Source organism: Salvelinus sp. IW2-2015, unplaced genomic scaffold (genome assembly GCF_002910315.2).
Source record: "Salvelinus sp. IW2-2015 unplaced genomic scaffold, ASM291031v2 Un_scaffold864, whole genome shotgun sequence".
In the NCBI taxonomy this organism is placed as follows: Eukaryota; Metazoa; Chordata; class Actinopteri; order Salmoniformes; family Salmonidae; genus Salvelinus; species Salvelinus sp. IW2-2015.
The window spans coordinates 98,022-117,852 of NW_019942633.1; the positions used below are offsets into that span (position 1 = coordinate 98,022).

The window sequence follows — 19,831 nt, forward strand, 5'->3', positions numbered from 1 at the left end:
TACAATAGTGCATCTTAAATCTTTTAAGGGGGGGGGGGGTTGAGAAGGATACTTTATCCTATCCTAGGTATCCTTAAGAGGTGGGGGTTCAGTGTCTCCGGAAGGTGGTGATTGACTCCGCTGTCCTGGCGTCGTGGAGTATTGTTCCACCATTGGGGGGCCAGGAGCAGCGAACAGTTTTGACTTGGCTGAGCGGGAACTGTACTTCCTCAGTGGTTAGGGGGAGGCGAGCAGGCCAGAGTGTGGATGAACGCAGTGCCCTTGTTTGGTGTGTAGGGCCTGATCAGAGCCTGGAGGATTTCATTGTTAAATACTGTTGAAGTAATGTAAAGACGTCCTCCTACTCTTCATCCGAAGAGGGGAGGAACAGGGATTAAACCAAGGCGCGCAGTGTAGTGAAATAAACATGATGAATTTATTGAAACCAAGACAAAACGAACTATACTTGACAACTAAAACAAAATAACAAACCGAATGTAGACAGACCTGAACAGAGAAACTTACATGAAAAATGAAGAACGAACGAACAAGTACTTACTACAAACAAAACGACGAACGAAACAGTCCCGTATGGTGCAAACATAGACACAGAGGCAAAACCACCCACAAACCAAACAGTGGAAAACACCTACCTTAATGTGGCTCTCAGAGGAAATGAAAACCACCTGCCTCTTAATTGAGAGCTATATCAGGTCACCCTTTAACCAACATAGAAACAGAAAACATAGACTGCCCACCAAAACTCACGTCCTGACCAACTAACAACATACAAAACTAACAGAAAACAGGTCAGGAACGTGACATAACCCCCCCCTCAAGGTGCGAACTCCGGGCGCACCAGCACAAAGTCTAGGGGAGGGTCTGGTGGGCATCTGACCACGGTGGTGGCTCAGGCTCTGGGCGAGGTCCCCACCCCACCATAGTCAATCCCAGCTTACGTCTCCCCCTTAGAATGACCACCCTCATCTTACACCCACTTAATTTAAATGTTAACCTTAAGATAAGGGGCAGCACCAGGACAAGGCAGCACCGGATAGAGAGATAGCTCAAGACCGAGAGGTAGGTCAGGATAGAGAGGTAGCTCAGGATAGAGGGGCAACTCCGGACTGAAGGGCAGCTCCGGACAGAGAGACAGCTCTGGACTGAGGACATTCTGGATCAATGCAGCTCTGGGCTGAGGGGCAGCTCATGACTGGGCTGACGACTCTGGACGCTCATGGCTAGCTGACGGCTCTGGACGCTCATGGCTAGCTGACGGCTCTGGACGCTCATGGCTGGCTGACGGCTCTGGCAGATCCTGTCCTGGTTGGCGGCTCTGGCAGATCCTGTCTCGTTGGCGCTCTGGCAGATCCTGTCTGGTTGGCGGCTCTGGCAGATCCTGTCTGGTTGGCGGCTCTGGCAGATCCTGTCTGGTTGGCGGCTCTGGCAGATCCTGACTGACGAATGGCTCTAGCGGCTCCTGACTGACTAACGGCTCTGACGGCTCGGACAGACGGGCGGCTCAGACGGCGCTGGGGAGACGGATGGCTCAGACGGCGCTGGGGAGACGATGGCTCAGATGGCGCTGCGGAGACGGATGGCTCAGATGGCGCTGCGGAGACGGATGGGCTCTGGCTGATCCTGTCTGGTGGAAGGCTTGGCTGCTCCTGTCTTGGCGGAAGACTCTAGCGGCTCCTGTCTGGCGGAAGGCTCTAGCGGCTCCTGTCTGGCGGAAGGCTCTTGTAGGCTCATGGCAGACGGGGCGCTTTGCAGGCTCATGGCAGACGGGCGGCTTTTGAAGGCTCAATACAGACGGGCAGTTCATGCGGCGCTTGGCAGACGGACAGTTCAGGCGCCGTTGTGCAGACGGCAGACTCTGGCCGGCTGAGACGCACTGTAGGCCTGGTGTGTGGTGCCGGAACTGGAGGCACCGGACTGGAGACACGCACCTTCAAGGCTAGTGCGGGAGCAGGACAGGGCACACTGAACTTCTCGAAGCGCACTATAGGCCTGGTGCGTGGTACCGGCACTGTGGTGGCACGGCTGAGTGCACGCACATCAGGAAGAGTACGGGGAGAAGGAACAGTGCGTACAGGGCTCTGGAGACGCACAGGAGGCTTAGTGCGTGTTGCCGGAACTGGAGGCACCGAACTGGATACACGCACCATAGGAAGAGTGCGTGGAGGAGGAACAGGCTCTGGAAACGCACTGGAAGCCTGGTGCGTGGTGTAGGCACTGGTGGTACTGGCTGGGAGGGAAGGTGGCGCCGGAAATACCGGACCGTGCAGCGTACTGGTTCCCTTGAGCATTGAGCCTGCCCAACCTTACCTGGCTGAATACTCCCCGTCGCCCGACCGTGCGGGAGGTGGAATAACCCGCACCGGGCTATGTAGGCGAACCGGGGACACCATGCGTAGGTCTGGTGCCATGAATGCCGGCCCGAGAAGACGCACTGGAGACCAGACGCGTTGAGCCGGCCTCACACCCCGGCTCAATGCCCAATCTTAGCCCTCCAGTGCAGGGAGGTGGTCCGCACCGGGCTATCACACGGTACAGGAGACACCGTGCGCTCTACTCGTAACACGGTGCTGCCCGTACTCCCGCTCTCCACGGTAGCCTGGGAAGTGGGCGCAGGTCTCCTACCTGCCTTGGCCCACTACCTCTTAGCCCCCCCCCAAGAAATTTTGGGGTTTCTTCTCGGGCTTCCTTGCTAGCCGCATACCTTCATAGCTTCGGTTCCTTTCTCCGGTAGCCTCTGCTCTCCTTAATGCCTCCAGCTGTTCCCATGGGAGGCGATCCTTCCAGCCAGGATCTCCTCCCATGTGTAGCAACCCTTGCCGTTTAATACGTCCTCCCATGTCCATTCCTGTTTCGTGTTCCACTGCTCGAACTTATGCTGCTTGGTTCTGGATTGGTGGGTGTTTCTGTAACGAAACTCTAATTCCTTCCTCCTCCTCGGACGAGGAGAGGAGAGAGGGATCGGAAGACCAATTTGCAGCGAGGTATGATGACATGATATCTTTATTAACAAGACGAAACTAAACACGAAGAACACTTGATAATTTTACAAAACAACAAAACGACGTAGACAGACCTGAACAAGAGAACTTACATGAAACATGAAGAACGAACGAACAAGTACTTACTACAAACAAAACGACGAACGAACGAAACAGTCCCGTATGGTGACCAACTAACACATACAAAACTAACAGAAAACAGGTCAGGAACGTGACAAGTAATATGGGTCCAAGTTTATCTACCTCGCCTAAACCCATTCTGGTGGGAAGCTGCTATAGACCACCAAGTGCTAACAGTCAGAATCTGGATAAAATGTGTGAAATGCTTGATAATGTATGTGATATCAACAGAGAGGTATATTTGCTGGGTAATGTAAATATTGACTGGTTTTCATCAAGCTGCCCACTCAAGAGAAAGCTTCAAACTGTAACCAGTGCCTGCAACCTGGTTCAGGTTATCAGTCAACCTACCAGGGTAGTTACAAATAGCACAGGAATGAAATCATCAACATGTATTGATCACATCTTTACTAATGCTGCAGAAATTTGCTTGAAAGCAGTGTCCAGGTCCATCGGATGTAGTGATCACAATATAGTAGCCATATCTAGGAAAAATACAATTCCAAAGGCTGGGTCTAATATAGTGTATAAGAGATCATACAATACGTTTTGTAATGATTCCCATGTTGTTTGTCAAGAATATCTGTTGGTCTGTTGTGTGTAATGAGGAGCAAACAGACGCTGCACTTGACACATTTATGAAATTGCTTATTCCAGTTATGCACCCATTAAGAAAATGACTGTAAAAACTGTTAAATCTCCATGGATTGATGAGGAATTTAAAAATTGTATGGCTGAGAGGGATGAGGCAAAAGGAATGGCAAATAAGTCTGGCTGCACAATGGATTGGCAAACGGAATGCAAATTGAGAAATCATGTGACTAAACTAAATAAAAAGAAGAAGAAACTACACTATGAAACAAAGATAAATTACATAAAGAATGATAGTAAAACGCGTTGGAGCACCTTACATGAAATTTGGGGAAAAAAGGCAAACTCAGCTCCATTATTCATTGTATCAAATGGCTCATTTGTCACAAAACCGACTACATTAATGATTTTTTCATTGTCAAGATTARCAAACTTAGGCATGACATGCCAGCAATGAACGCTGACACTACACATCCAAGTATATCTGACCAAATTATGAAAGATTTGAATTGCGTAAAGTGAGTGTGGAAGAGGTGAAAAAATTATTGTTGTCTATCAACAATGACAAGCCACCGGGGTCTGACAACTTGGATGGGGATTTACTGAGGAAAATATTGGACGATATTGCCACTCCTGTTTGCCATATTTTCAATTTAAGCCTACTAGAGAGTGTGTGCCCTCAGGCCTGGAGGGAAGTAAAAGTAATTCCGCTACCTAAGAATAGTAAAGCCCCATTTACTGGCTCAAATAGCCGACCAATCAGCCTGTTACCAACCCTTAGTAAACGTTTGGAAAAAATTGTGTTTGAGCAGATAAAATGCTATTTTACAGTAAACAAATGTCCTTCTGTTTCAGTATGCTTATACGGAAGGACATTCAACAAGCACAGCACTTACACAAATGACTGATGATTGGCTAGAGAAATTGAAGACAAAAAGATTGTGGGGCTGTTTTGTTAGACTTCAGTATGGCTTTTGACATGAATTGATCATAGTCTGCTGATGGAAAAGCGTATGTGTTATGGCTTTACACCCCCTGCTATATTGTGGATAGATAGTTACCCGTCTAAAAAAACACAGATGGTGTTCTTTAATGGAAGCCTCTCCAACCTCTCCAGGTAGAATCAGGAATTCCCCAGTGCAGCTGTCTAGGCCCCTTACTTTTTTCAATCTTTGAGTAAAGCCAGTGTGTCTATGAATGCGTATGACTGAACATTATACATTTCAGCTACTACAGCGACTGAAATGACTGCAACACATAATTAACAAAGAGCTGCAGTTAGTATCAGAATGGGTGGCAAGGAATAAGTTAGTTCTAATTGTTTCTAAAACTAAAAGCATTGTATTTGGGAAAAATCATTCACTAAACCCTAAATCTCAACTAAATCTTGTAATAAATCATGTGGAAATTAAGCAAGTTGAGGTGACTAAACTGCTTGGAGTAACCCTGGATTGTAAACGGTCATGGTCAAATATTGATACAACAGTAGCTAAGATGGGGAGAAGTCTGTCCATAATAAAGCGATGCTCTGCCTTCTTAACAGCACTATCAACAAGGCAGGTCGTACAGGCCCTAGTTTGGTCGCACTTGGACTATTGTTCAGTCATGTGGTCCAGTGCCACAAAAAGGGAGTTAGGAAAATTGCAATTGGCTCAGAACAGGACACCACGGCTGGCCTTTGGATGTACACAGAGAGCTAAAATTAATTATATGCATGTCAATCTATCCTGGCTCCAAGTGGTGGAGAGATTGACTTCATCACTACTTGTATTTATGAGAGGTATTGACATGTTGAATGCACCGAGCTGTCTGTTTGAACTACTGGTGCACAACTCGGACACCCATGCATAGCCTACAAGACATGCCACAAGAGGTCTCTTCACAGTCCCCAAGTCCAGAACAGACTATGGGAGGCGCACAGTACTACATAGAGCTATGACTACATGGAACTCTATTCCACATCAGGTAACTGATGCAAGCAGTAAATTTTGATTTAAAAGAACAGATAAAAATACACCTTATGGAACAGCGGGGACTGTGAAGCAACACAAACATAGCCATAGACACATGCATACACACACACGATAACATGCGCACTATACACACATGTACACATGGATTTTGTATTGTAGATATGTGGTATTGGTGGACTAGGGGCCTGAGGGCACACAGTGTTGTGAAACCTGTGAATTTATTTGAATGTTTTTGTAACGTCTGCTTCCAACTCACACCCTCAAACACGTAGATCCCCTGAACGCAGGTCACTTTCCAGCCCACTTTCCAGCTCACACTCTCAAACACCTAGATCCCCTGAACGCAGCTCACTCTCCAGATCCCAATCACCTGAATTCTAATCACCTGTTCACACACCTGTATGTCATTATCACACACTATTTAGTTCAGTTCTTTGCACCCCATCACTGATGTAGTGTTTGTTTTGTGACACACGTCTTTCAGAGCTCTAGTTTTCCTGTGATTTACGTCGCCTGTGTTTTTACCTATTCCCTGTACTTTAGCTTATTGAATTTCCTGTTATCTTCCTATTGCCTGATCTCCCGGACTACATTACTAGCCTTTTCCCTGCCTGTACTGTTGCCCTTTTGGACCCCCTGTGTATGACCCTGGACCCAGCTACCTGCCTCCTCCTGTGGTCCTTTGCAATAAACACCTGCTGCGCCCTGCGCTTGAAACCAGCTCTCTATCTCCCCTCGTGTTCATTACAGTTTTTAAAATTGTATAACTGCCCTAATTTTGCCTTGGCAGCAGCAAATGGAGATCCATAATAAATACAAATACCAGAGACGGTAATGTGAARAACAACATGACCTGCATCAAAGTCAAATTAGGATATAACGTTAGGCCAACGAGACAGTGTCCAAGTTCTAAAATTCTATAGTAGAATGCCCTGCTTATATTTTGTCACAGTCACAACCGTAAGCTATTTTCTCGCCATTAACTTGTAAATAATGATCTTGTGAGTTTATTTTCCTGTAATAATGAATACAAATGAGCTAAAGTTAAGACATTGTCAGCTATATGATATAGCCATTATTTGAACTGGCTATCCAGCTAACTTAACGTTGGCTAGCTAACTTAACGTTGGCTAGCTAACTTAACGTTGGCTAGCTAGCTAACAAGCTAGAAATAAACCAAAACATTGTTTAGAAAGTTGCTTTCAGTTGCCTGGTTTGCTAGATTTACATAATACTAAATACATTTTTAAACGGATGGGTTTATTGGTGTTAAAATACACCAGTTATGCAATTTTGGACCACCAGGCTGCTGATGTCATGCAGCGTGTAGTTTTTGTGTATAATTTTTCATAACRACAAGTTTGATGTCAATAAAAAATTTATTTTACCTTTATTTAACTAGGCAAGTCAGTTAAGAATGCATTCTTATTTAACAATGATGGCCTACATCAGCCAAACCCTCCCCTAACCCGGAAGATGCTGAGTCAGTTGTCCGCCGCCTTATGGGACTCCCGATCACAGCCAGTTGTAATACAGTCTGGGATCAAACCAGGGTCTGTACTGACACCTCTAGCACTGAGATGCCGTGCCTTAGACAGCAGCGCCACTCGGAAGCCCTAAAAACATTAATGATGTCACTGAGACAACTGTGTACAGACATGTCGATAGACAAAGTATAAACCATTCTTGAAAGCTTTGGTTGTTTAGTGTCACACCCTGACACTTCAAATCGAATCAAATTGTATTTGTCACTCACATGGTTAGCGAGTGTAGCGAAATGCTTGTGCTTCTAGTTTCCGACCATGCAGTAATATCTAACAAGTAATCTAACAATTTCACAACAAGTACCTTATACACACAAGTGTAAAGGAATGAATAAGAATATGGACATAAAAATATATGGATGAGCGATGGCCGCACGGCATAGGCAAGATGCAGTAGATGGTATAGAGTACAGTATATACATATGAGATGAGTAATGTAGGGTACGTAAACATTATATTAAGTGCCATTGTTTTAAGTGGCTAGTGATACACTTATTACATAAAAATTTTAATTATTAAAGTGGCTAGAGATTCGAGTCAGTATGTTGGCAGCAGCCACACATACTGAGATAGAAGCTGTTTTTGAGTCTCTAGTTCCCAGCTTTGATGCACCTGTACTGACCTCGCCTCAAACAGGCAGTGGCTCGGGTGGTTGTTGTCCTTGATGCACTTTTTGGCCTTCCTGTGACATCGGGTGGTGTAGGTGTCCTGGAAGGCAGGTAGTTTGCCCCCGGTGATGCGTTGTGCAGACCTCACTACCCTCTGGAGAGCCTTACGGTTGTGGGCGGAGCAGTTGCCGTACAGCCCGACAGGATGCTCTCGATTGTRCATCTGTAAAAGTTTGTGAGTGTTTTTGGTGACGAGCCAAATTTCTTCAGCCTCCTGAGGCGCTGTTGCGCCGCCTTCACCATGCTGTCTGTGTGAGTGGATCATTTCAGTTTGTCCGTGATGTGTACGCCGAGGAACTTAAAACTTTCCACCTTCTCCACTACTATCCCGTCAGTGTGGATAGGGGGCTGCTCCCTCTGCTGTTTCCTGAAGTCCACGATCGTCTCCATTGATTTGTTGACATTGAGTGTGAGGTTATTTTCCTGACACGACACTCCGAGGGCATTCACCTCCTCCCAGTAGGCCGTTTCGTCATTGTTGGTAATCAAGCCTACCACTGTATTGTTGTCTGCAAACTTGATGATTGAGTTGGAGCCGTGCATGGCCACGCAGTCATGGGTGAACAGGGAGTACAAGAGAGGGCTGAGAACACACCCTTGTGGGCCCCAGTGTTGAGGATCAGCGGAGTGTAGATGTTGTTACCTACCCTCACCACCTGGGGGCGGCCCGTCAGGAAGTCCAGGACCCAGTTGCACAGAGCGGGGTCGAGACCCAGGGTCTCAAGCTTAATGACGAGTTTGGAGGGTCCTATGGTGTTAAATGCTGAGCTGTAGTCGATGAACACCATTCTTACATAGGTATTCCTCTTGTACAGATGGGTTAGGGCAGTGTGCAGTGTGATTGCGATTGTGTTGTCTGTGGACCTATTGGGGCGGTAAGCAAATTGGAGTGGGTCTAGGGTGTCAGGTAGGGTGGAGGTGATATGGTCCTTGACTAGTCTCTCAAAGCACTTCATGATGACGGAAGTGAGTGCTACGGGGCGATAGTCATTTAGTTCAGTTACCTTAGCTTTCTTGGGAACAGGAACCATGGTGGCCCTCTTGAAGCATGTTGAATATGTCCGTAAACACACCAGCCAGCTGGTCTGGCATACTCTGAGGACGCGGCTAGGGATGCCGTCTGGGTCGGCAGCCTTGCGAGGGTTAACACGTTTAAATATTTTACTCGCGGTGAAGGAGAGCTCGCAGGTTTTGGTAGCGGGCCGTGTCGGTGGCACTGTATTGTCCTCAAAGCGAGCAAAGAAGTTGTTTAGTTTCTCTGGGAGCAAGACATTGGGGTTCGCGACGGGGCTGGTTTTCTTTTTGTAGTCCGTGATTGACTGTAGACCCTGCCACATACCTCTCGTGTCTGAGCCATTGAATTGTGTCTTTATACTGAAGCTTAGCTTGTTTGATTGCGTTGCAGAGGGAATAGCTACTCTGTTTGTATTCGGTCATGTTTCCGGTCGCCTTGCCCTGATTAAAAGCAGTGGTTCGCGCTTTCAGTTTTGCGCGAATGCTGCCATCAATCTACGATTTCTGTTTGGGGAAGGTTTTAATAGTCGCTTTGGGTACAACATCACCAATGCACTTGCTAATAAACTCGTTCACCGAATCAGCGTATTCATCAATGTTATTGTCCGACGCTATGCGGGACATATCCCAGTCCACGTGATCGAAGCAATCTTGAAGCATGGAATCCGATTGGTCGGACCAGCGTTGAACAGMCCTGAGCACGGGCGTTTCCTGTTTTAGTTTCTGTCTATAGGCTGGGAGCAGCAAAATGGAGTCATGGTTAGATTTTCCGAAAGGAGGGCGGGGGAGGGCTTTGTATGCGTCGCAGAAGTTAGAGTAACAATGATCCAGGGTTTTGCCAGTCCGGGTCGCGCATTCAATATGCTGATAAAATTTAGGGAGCCTTGTTTTCAGATTAGCCTTGTTAAAATCTCCAGCTACAATAAATGCAGCCTCAGGATATGTGGTTTCCAGTTTACATAGAGTTTGTTTCCACCCCCCTCCAGGTGTCGCCCATCTTCCCCATTATCCCCAGTGCATTTATACCTGTGTTCTCTGTTTGTCTGTTGCCAGTTCATTTTGTTTCATGAAACCTACCAGCGGTTTTCCCCTTGCTCCTGTCTGTTCTAGTTCCTGTTTTTCTCGGTTTTGATCATTCTGCCTGCCTGCTTACTTACTGACTTTATTGTCCCCATGGGGAAATTTTGTTGCAGTGTCATGTACACATTTAAAGTTAAATACAAATCAATATTGACAATACAACTTCCATAACAGTTACATACCAATAAAACAAATATATATATAATTATAATAAAGAAATAAATAAAACTTTTTTTTTAAAGCCTGCTGGCCTTACGGAGTAGATAGGAACATTAGCCCGAGCTATTTAGGAGGGATATCACAACTGGCACAAATGATTGTCTAGTTGTGTTTTTCCTGCTGAGGGGTGCCCTATACCTGCACCCAGAGGGGAGTAGTTCAAAGTCCAGGTACATGGGGTGGCTTGGGTCTAAAATTATTTTGTGAGCCTTACGGAGGGCCCTGACCTTAAAGATCTCATCCAGGCCTGACTGTTTGACTCCTAGTACCTTGCAGAGGGCCCTGACCTTAAAGATCTCATCCAGGCCTGACTGTTTGACTCCAATTACCTTGCTTGCTGTGGTAATAATCCTTCTCAACATATTTCTCTGGCTGACAGTGGCATTACCAAACCAACAAACAATACTAAAGTTAACACAGCACTCTACAAAGTMATCTAGGACCGGGCCATGATGTTCCTCATCATCATGCAACAGGCTGATCAAGGCAGTGTCATCAGCGAACTTAACGAGGTGTCTGTCAGTATGGGAACTAGTACAACTATTAGTGTACAATATGTACAGGAGTGGGGACAAAACACATCCCTGAGGAGAGACCTGTGTTGGTATTGCGTATATCCGACACGTGGGGACCTATTTTGACTCGCTGTGACCTCTGGCTCAGGAAGTCCAACTGCCACAAAACCAGCCCCCCATCTATGGAGAAGTCCCAAATGAGTCTCTGTGCCAGAATGTTAGGCTGGATTTTGTTGAAAGCAGAAGAAAAGTCAACAAACAGAACCCTGACATGGGATTTGGCACCCTCTAGATGTCTATAGACCATGTTAAGGAGGGTAAGAATGGCATCATCAACTCCTCTGCTAGGCTGATAGGCAAACTGAAATGGGTCGAGAAGCTTCTGGGTGACACTGAGAATATGACTTTTCACAATTTTCTCAAGGCATTTCATTACTAAGGATGTCAAGGCGACAGGGCGGTAGTCATTCAGCACAGAGGGATTAGATGCTTTAGGAATTGGTATAATTATTGAGTTTTTCCACAATACTGGCACGTGTTGCTGGTTCTGTACTTTGCCACACCACACTAGATTATTGACCCCTGCCTGCTCTGATCCTGAGACTGTCTGCTGTTCTGGATCTTTTGCACCCTATCTGGATTACCGACCTCTGCCTGCCCTTGACCTGTCGTTTTGCCTGCCCTGTACTAGTAATAAACTGTTGTTACTTCAACACTGTCTGCATCTGGGTCTTACCTGAAACGTGATAGTTTAGTACACTACCGTACTCACTCTGTTTAGCACATGGCCTTATATGTGAAAGAGATAGGTGGGGTTAAGGCTTAAGAGGGTGGGAACGATGCTGAATGGGTGTAGACAAAGCTCTCCAGTAGGTGTACTCAAATATTCACAGGCAATTTTCTCAAAGTTTATCAACTTTTCAAGCAGAATTACTTTCTCATTGTTCCTCAACTGTAGTGTATGATATACCATTTTCTAGCTCTGAGTCTCTACTTTTATCCAATGTAAAAAGCACAATAAAAAAAATTGCAACATAAGACAGAATCGAGCCGATCGGTCACATATTTGGTTTTGCATTCAAAAGGCTACAAAAACAGAGCGTCTATAGACCTACAAGAAGGCTTGGTCATTGTCAGGCCCCTCTTATTATTAATGGTTTGCTCGCCTCAAGGTTGCATTGGTCACAGAACAAGTGTCAAATTATCTGAACATTGAGTGCTGTGGCGCCAAGTGAAGCCTCGAGCAACCTGTTCAAAACCTCTGCACTCCTCCATTGAATATACAACAACAGTGAAAGTTAGTTTTGACAGGAATATTGCAAAATGCATTTTACTCACAGGGCAGCTATTCCCCAGTGGGCCCCAGATTTCTTCCCGGCTTCTATGAAGAGTGAGAGGCCAATGAGGTTGATGGTGGGAGCGATGGCCAGGGGCCCAATAAACTTCAGCACCAGACCCACTAGACCTGACAAGCCCAGTACCAGTTGGAGCAGGGAAGACACCAAGATGGCCCCCTGGATCTGTGAATGACAAGGCAAAGAGATTAGCATGAGACTGGATTAGCTTTATTCTCTGGAAGCTAATGTATTTCCTATGTAAGAGGGTTGGTTATGTTTCCACTTGCCACTGCAGAAATAAACTTAGTGTACAAAACATTGGAAACACCTGCTCTTTCCATGACATAGACTGGCCAGGTGAATCCAGGTGAAAGCTATGATCCCTTATTGATGTCACTTATTAATCAACTTCAATCAATGTAGATGAAGCGAAGCAGACAGGTTAAATAAAGATTTTTAAGCCTTGAGACAATTGCGAAATGGATGGTGTACAGTATGTGTGCCATTCAGAGAGTGAATGGACAAGACAACATATTTAGGTGCCTTTGAACGGGGTATGGTACTAGGTGCCAGGCGCACTGGTTCGAATGTGTGAAGAACTGAAAAGCTGCTGAGTTTTTCCAGCGCAACAGTTTCCTGTTTGTATCAAGTATGGCCCACCACCCACTGGACATTGAGCCAACTTGACACAACTGTGGGAAGCATTGGAGTTAACATGGGCCAGCAGCCATTGGTCATGCTTACAGATAGGGGGCGATTGCAAACTTCAATTTATCCCAGTCTGATATTGACATGCAAGTGGTAGGTCACGTTCTAAAATCGTGCATTCTAATTACGTATTTACAATGTATACGAGTTCACTATGTACACGTCCTGATGTATATACAGTGCCTTCAGAAAGTATTCCCACCCCTTTACTTTTTCCACATTTTGTTGTGTTGTTACAGCCTGAATTTCTATTGTATTGAGATTTTGTGTCGTCGATCTACACGTCGATCTACACACAATAATGTCAACGTGGAATTTTGTTAGTATAATTTTTTTTTATTAATACAAAATTAAAAGCTGAAATTTCTTGAGTCAATAAGTATTCAATCCCTTTTTCATGGTAAGCCTAAATAAGTTGAGGAGTAAAAATGTGCTTAACAAATCACATGATAAGTTGCATGAACTCATTCCGTGTTCAATAATAGTGGTTAAGATGATTTTTGAATAACTACCCCATCTCTGTACCCCACACATACAATTATCTGTAAGGTCCCTCAATCAAGTAGTGAATTTCAAGCACAGATTCAACAACAAAGACCAGGGAGGTTTTTCAATGCCTCGCAAAGAAGGGCACCGATTGGTAGATGTGTTAAAAAAATGTAAAGAATAAGTAGACGCTGAATGTCCCTTTGAGCATGGTGAAGTTATTAATTAGGCCTTGGATGGTGTATCAATACGGGGCGGCAGGTAGCCTAGTGGTTAGAGCTTTGGACTAGTAACCGAAATGTTGCAAGATCAAATCCCGAGCCGACAAGTTAAAAATTTGTCGTTCTGCCCCTGAACAAGGCAGTTAACCCACTGTTCCTAGGATGTCATTGTAAATAAGAATTTGTTCTTAACTGACTTGCCTAGTTAAATATAAAATAAATACACCTAGTCACTACAAAGATACAGGTGTCCTTCCTATCTCAGTTGTCAAAGAGGAAGTAAACTGCTTTGGGATTTGACCAATGTGGATTTTAAAATAGTTACAGAGTTTAATGGTTGTAATATGAGAAAACTGAGGATGGATCAACAACATTGTAGTTACTCCACAATACTAACATAAATGACAGAGTGAAAAGAAGGAAGCATATACAGTACATTCTGTTTGCAACAAGGCACTTAAGCAATACTGAACAAAATATTGTGCAAAGAAATGAACTTTTTGTCCTGAATATGAAGTGTTATGTTTGGGGCAAATCCAACACAACAAATCACTGAGTACCACTCTTCATATTTTCAAGCATAGTGCTGGCTGCATTATATTATTGGTATGCCTGTCATCGGCAAGGACTAAGGAGTTTTTTTAGGATAAAAAGAAAAAGGAATACAGGTATAAGTACAGGCAAAATCCCAGAGGAAAACCTGGTTCAGTCTGCTTTCTAACAGACACTGGGAGACTAATTCACCTTTCAGAAGGACAATAACCGAAAACACAAGGCCAAATTAACACTGGAGTTGCTTACCAAGACAACATTGATACCGGAGCGCCAAGTCTAGGACCAAAAGGCTCCTTAACAGCTTCTACCCCCAAGCCACAAGACTGCTGAACAATTCATAAAATGGCCACCGGACTATTACAGTTTTGTATACTGCTGTTACTCGCTGTTTATTATCTATGCATAGTCACTTCACCCCTACCTACATGTACAAATTACCTCTAACCTGTACCCCCGCACACTGACTCGGTACCAGTACCCCCTGTATATGTTCTCATTGTTGTTAGGTTATTGTGTTACTTTTATAATTTTTTACTTGAGTTTATTTGGTAAGTATTTTCTTAACTCTTCTTCAACTGCACTGTTGGTTAAGGGCTTGTAAGTAAGCATTTCACGGTAAGGTTTACACTTGTTGTATTCGGTGCATTGTGACAAATAAAGTTGGATTTTATTTGCTTTGATTTGATTTGAATGTTCCTGAGTGACCTAGTTACAGTTTTGACTTAATTCGGTTGTGGCAAGACTTGAAAATGGCTGTCTAGAAATGGTCAACAATCAACTTGACAGAGCTTGAAGGATAAGAAATAATGGGCAAATATAGTACAATCTAGGTGTGCAAGGATCTTACCCCAAAAGACTAACAGCAGAAATCAACACCGAAGGTGCTTCTATAAAGTATTGACTCAGGGGTCTTAATAATTATGTAAATGAGCTATTTATTTATTAAATTATCTAGAAATGTTCAAACATTTTTAAAAACGTGTTTTCACTTTGTCATTATGGGGTATTGTGTGTAGATGAGTGAGAATTATTATTTTTTCAATCCATTTTGAATTCAGGCTGTAACACAACAAAATGTGGAATAAGTCAAGGGGTACTGTATGAATACTTTCTGAAGGCTTCGGAAATTATTCAGACCCCTTGACTTTTTCCACATATTGTTAGGTTACAACCTTATTCTAAAATKTATTAAACAGTTTTTTGTCCTCATCGATCTAAACTCAGCAAAAAAAGAAACGTCCCTTTTTCAGGTCCTTGACTTTCAAAAATAATTCGTAAAAATCTAAATAACTTCAGAGATTTTCAGTGTAAAGAGTTTAAACACGGTTTCCCATGCTTGTTCAATGAACCATAAACAATTATTGAACATGCACCTGTGGAACGGCGGTTAAGACACTAACAGCTTACAGACGGTAGGCATTTAAGGGCACAGTTATGAAAACTTAGCACACTAAAGAGGCCTTTCAACTGACTCTGAAAAACACCAAAAGAAAGATGCCCAGGGTCCCTGCTCATCTGTGTGAACGTGCCTTAGGCATGCTGCAAGGAGGCATGAGGACTGCAGATGTGGCCAGGGCAATAAATGGCAATGTCCATACTGTGAGACGCATGAGACAGCGCTACAGGGAGACAGGACGGACAGCTGATCGTCCTCGCAGTGGCAGACCACGTGTAACACCACCTGCACAGGATTGGTACATCCAAACATCACACCTGCGGGACAGGTACAGGATGGCAACAACAACTGCCCTCCATCAGTGCTCAGACTGTCCGCAATAGGCTGAGAGAGGCTGGACTGAGGGCTTGTAGGCAACAACGTCGCCTATGGGTACAAAACCACCGTTGCTGGACCAGACAGGACTGGCAAAAAGTGCTCTTCACTGACGAGTTGCGGTTTTGTCTCACCAGGGGTGATGGTAAACAAATTCTCTGTAAACAAATTAACAATAGACTTTCAGCATACTTATTGAGAAGGGCACTCAACATGTACTGCACTGACACAAATAACTGATGATTGGTTGAAAGAAATTGATAATAATAAGATTGTGGGAGCTGTACTGTTAGATTTCAGTGCAGCCTTTGATATTATTGACCATAACCTGTTGTTGAAAAAACGTATGTGTCATGGCTTTTCAACCTCTGCCATGTCGTGGATTCAGAGCAATCTATCTAATAGAACTCAGAGGGTTTTCTTTAATGGAAGCTTCTCTAATGTCAAACATGTAAAGTGTGGTGTACCGCAGGGCAGCTCTCTAGGGCCTCTACTCTTTTATTTGTTTACCAATGACCTGACACTGGCATTAAACAAAGCATGTGTGTCCATGTATGCTGATGAGTCAACCATATACACATCAGCAACCACAGCTAATGAAGTCACTGAAACCCTTAACAAAGAGTTGCAGTCTGTTTTAGAATGGGTGGCCAGTAATAAACAGGTCCTGAACATCTCTTAAACTAAGGCCATTGTATTTGGTACAAATCATTCCTTAAGTTCTAGATCTCAGCTGAATCTGCTAATGAATGGTGTGGCTGTTGACCAGGTTGAGGAGACTAAATTACTTGGCGTTACCTTAGATTGTAAACTGTCATGGTCAAAACAAATAGATTAAATGGTTGTAAAGATGGCGAGAGGTCTGGCCGTAATAAAGAGATGCTCTGCAGGCTCTAGTTTTGTCTAATCTAGATTATTGTCCAGTCGTGTGGTCCAGTGCTGCAAGGAAAGACCTAGTTAAGCTGCAGCTGGCCCAGAACAGAGCGGCACATTTTGCTCTTAATTGTAATCAGAGAGCTGATATAAATACTATGCATGCCAGTCTCTCTTGGCTAAGAGTTGAGGAGAGACTGACTGCATCACTTCTTCTTTTTATAAGAAACAGTAATGTGTTGAAAATCCCAAATTGTTTGCATAGTCAACTTACACACAGCTATGACACACACAATTCTCCCACCAGACATACCACCAGGGGTATTTTCACAGTCCCCACATCCAGAACACATTCAAGAAAGCGTACAGTATTATATAGAGCCCTTTTTGCATGGAACTTCCTTCCATCTTATATTGCTCAAATAAAAAGAAAACCTGGTTTCAAAAAACAGATAAAGCAACACCTCGCGGCACAAAGCTTCTCTCTTATTTGACCTAGATAGTTTGTGTGTCTGCATTGATATGTAGGCTATGTGTGCCTTTAAAAAAAATGTAAGTAGTTCTGTCCTTGAGCTCTTCTTGACAATTGATGTTCTGTATTATGTCATTCTGTATTATATTTCATGTTTTGTGTGGACCCCAGGAAGAGTAGCTGCTGCTATTGCAACAGCTAATGGGGATCCTAATAAAATACCAAAATACCAAATACCAAATCTCCCTGCTAATGCACAGTTATTTCCATGCTAACAGACTAATCATGAATCTACAACATACTGTTATCTAATGTGCCTCCTTGTGTCTATCGTCAGGTGTTTACATTTATTGTATTTTGTCATTGTTATGACATTTGATTACAAAATACCCAATCTGATATTGACATGCATGCGACGAATCACGAATCTACAGCCATCAACATCCTGTTGTCCTGCACATCTACAGTGCATTCAGAAAGTATTCAGACCCCTTGACTTTTTCCACATTTTATTAAGTCACAACCTTATTCTAAATGTTTTTTTTTTAAACTCAACAATCTACACACAATATCCCATAATGACAAAGCGAAAACAGGTTTTTAGAAATGTTTGCAAATGTATAAAAAAAAATAGATACCTTATTTACATAAGTATTCAGACCCTTTGCTATGAGCCTCGAAATTGACCTCAGGTGCATCCTGTTTCCATTGATCATCCTTGAGATGTTTCTACAACTTGATTGGAGTCCACCTGCGGTAAATTAAATTTGATTGGACATGATTTGGAAAGGCACACACCTGTCTATATAAGGTCCCATGATTGACAGTGCATGTCAGAGAAAAAACCAAGCTCCGAGGTCAAAGGAATTGTCTGTAGAGCTCTGAGACAGAATTATGTCGAGGCACAGATCTGGGGAAGGGTACCAAAAAAGGTCCGTAAGTACACATTCTCCCCAATTTTAATCTTGTCTCATCGCTGCAAATCCCCAACAGGCTCGGGAGGCAAAGGTCGAGTCATGAGTCCTCCGAAACATGACCCGCCAAGCCACGCTTCTTAACACACGCTCGCTTAACCCAGATGCCAGCTGCACCAATGTGTCGGAGGAAACACCTTTCAACTGACGACCGTGGTCAGCCTGCAGGCGCCTGGCCCGCCACAAGGAGTTGCTACAGCGCGATGAGCCAAGTAAAGCTCCCCGTCCAAACCCTCTCCTAACCTGGCCACCTAAAGGACTCTCAGACCATGAGAAACTTGGTCTGATGAAACCAAGATTGAACTCTTTGGCCTGAATGCCAAGCGTCCCGTCTGGAGGAAACCTGACACCATCCCTACGGTGAAGCATGATGGTGGAAGCATCATGCTGTTGGAATGTTTTTCAGTGGCAGGGTCTGGGAGACTAGTCAGAATCGAGGGAAAGATGAACGGAGGAGAGAGATCCTTGATGAAAACAGAGAGATCCTTGATGAAAACCTGCTCCAGAGCACTCAGGACATCAGACTGGGGCGAAGTTTCACCATCCAACAGGACAACGACCCTAAGCACACAGCCAAGACAACGCAGGAGTGGCTTCAGGACAAGTTTCTGAATGTCCTTGAGTGGCCCAGCCAGAGCCCAGACTTGAACACGATCAAACATCTCTGGAGAGACATGAAAATAGCTGTGCACCCTTGCTCCCCATCCAACCTGATAGAGCTTGAGAGGATCTGCAGAGAAGAATGGGAGAAACTTCCCAAATACAGGTGTGCCAAGCTTGTAGCTTCATACCCAAGACTCAAGACTGTAATCGCTACCAAAAGGTGCTTCAACAAAGTACTGAATAAAGGGTCTGAATACTTGTGATATTACTTTTTTTTAATATATATTTGAAACATTTCCCTTTGTCATTATGGGGAATTGTGAGTAGATTGATGAAGAAAAACAACGATTTAATACATTTCAGTATAACGCTGTAACGTAACAAAATGTTGAAATAGTCAAGGGGTCCGAGTACATTCCGAATGCACTGTAATGTGCTTCTATTGTCAGAATAAATACCAAGCAACTGGGGCTGCTGGCTGGGCATTCCTTTCTTTAAAAACACAACGCAAGGGTTACGAAGTACGATAACATCTGTTAMACCTATTAAAATCAATCAATATTCCCTATGAACATCCATCAACACGTTTTAGGGTGAACGTTTTAGGTTGAATGTTTTAGGGTGTGTTGTGAATTGTAAAACAAAAAAACACATAAAACCTGTCTTGTCAATGTGTAAAGATGTATTGGGTGGAATTACTGTCCAGACTTGTCTTCGCTAAACTACCAATGTTTTCAATCAAATATTTTGGGTGAAGCAGTAAACACACAGCACGCAGGCAATGAATTGCAAACTATTTAAGGTAATTAATCTTACCTAAGCCTTAACATTGTCAGTGTCAAGTATATTTGCAAGGGCCTCCCTTGAGGACTAGGTGTAGTTTCTAATGACTTTTAAGGCTTATTTAAGAGGCAGTGACTCATACCTGATGAGGGCTAAAATATCTGAAATGCTCTGTGACAAGTGCAGCTGAGGATACATATAGAATTCTTAAAGTCTTAGTCAGAAGTGTAAGCAGGTAAACTAAAGAAACTCAGTGAAAGAAAAGACAGTTTGATTTAGAGTCCTGGGTTTCTTGGATATGAGTCATTTCAGACAGTTGGTTAGC

The 19,831-nt window shown here is 44.0% G+C and overlaps 1 protein-coding gene across 1 annotated transcript in view; it reads right to left on the bottom strand.

The window, feature by feature from the left end:
• LOC112069036 (solute carrier family 23 member 2) overlaps positions 1 to 19,831 on the bottom strand; it is a 77,588-nt gene that overhangs the window by 35,040 nt on the left and 22,717 nt on the right. The window contains exon 5 of the mRNA XM_024136291.2: positions 12,062 to 12,243. Within this exon, the coding sequence (XP_023992059.1) occupies positions 12,062 to 12,243 (182 nt within the window). The remainder of the gene's footprint in view (positions 1 to 12,061; positions 12,244 to 19,831) is intronic.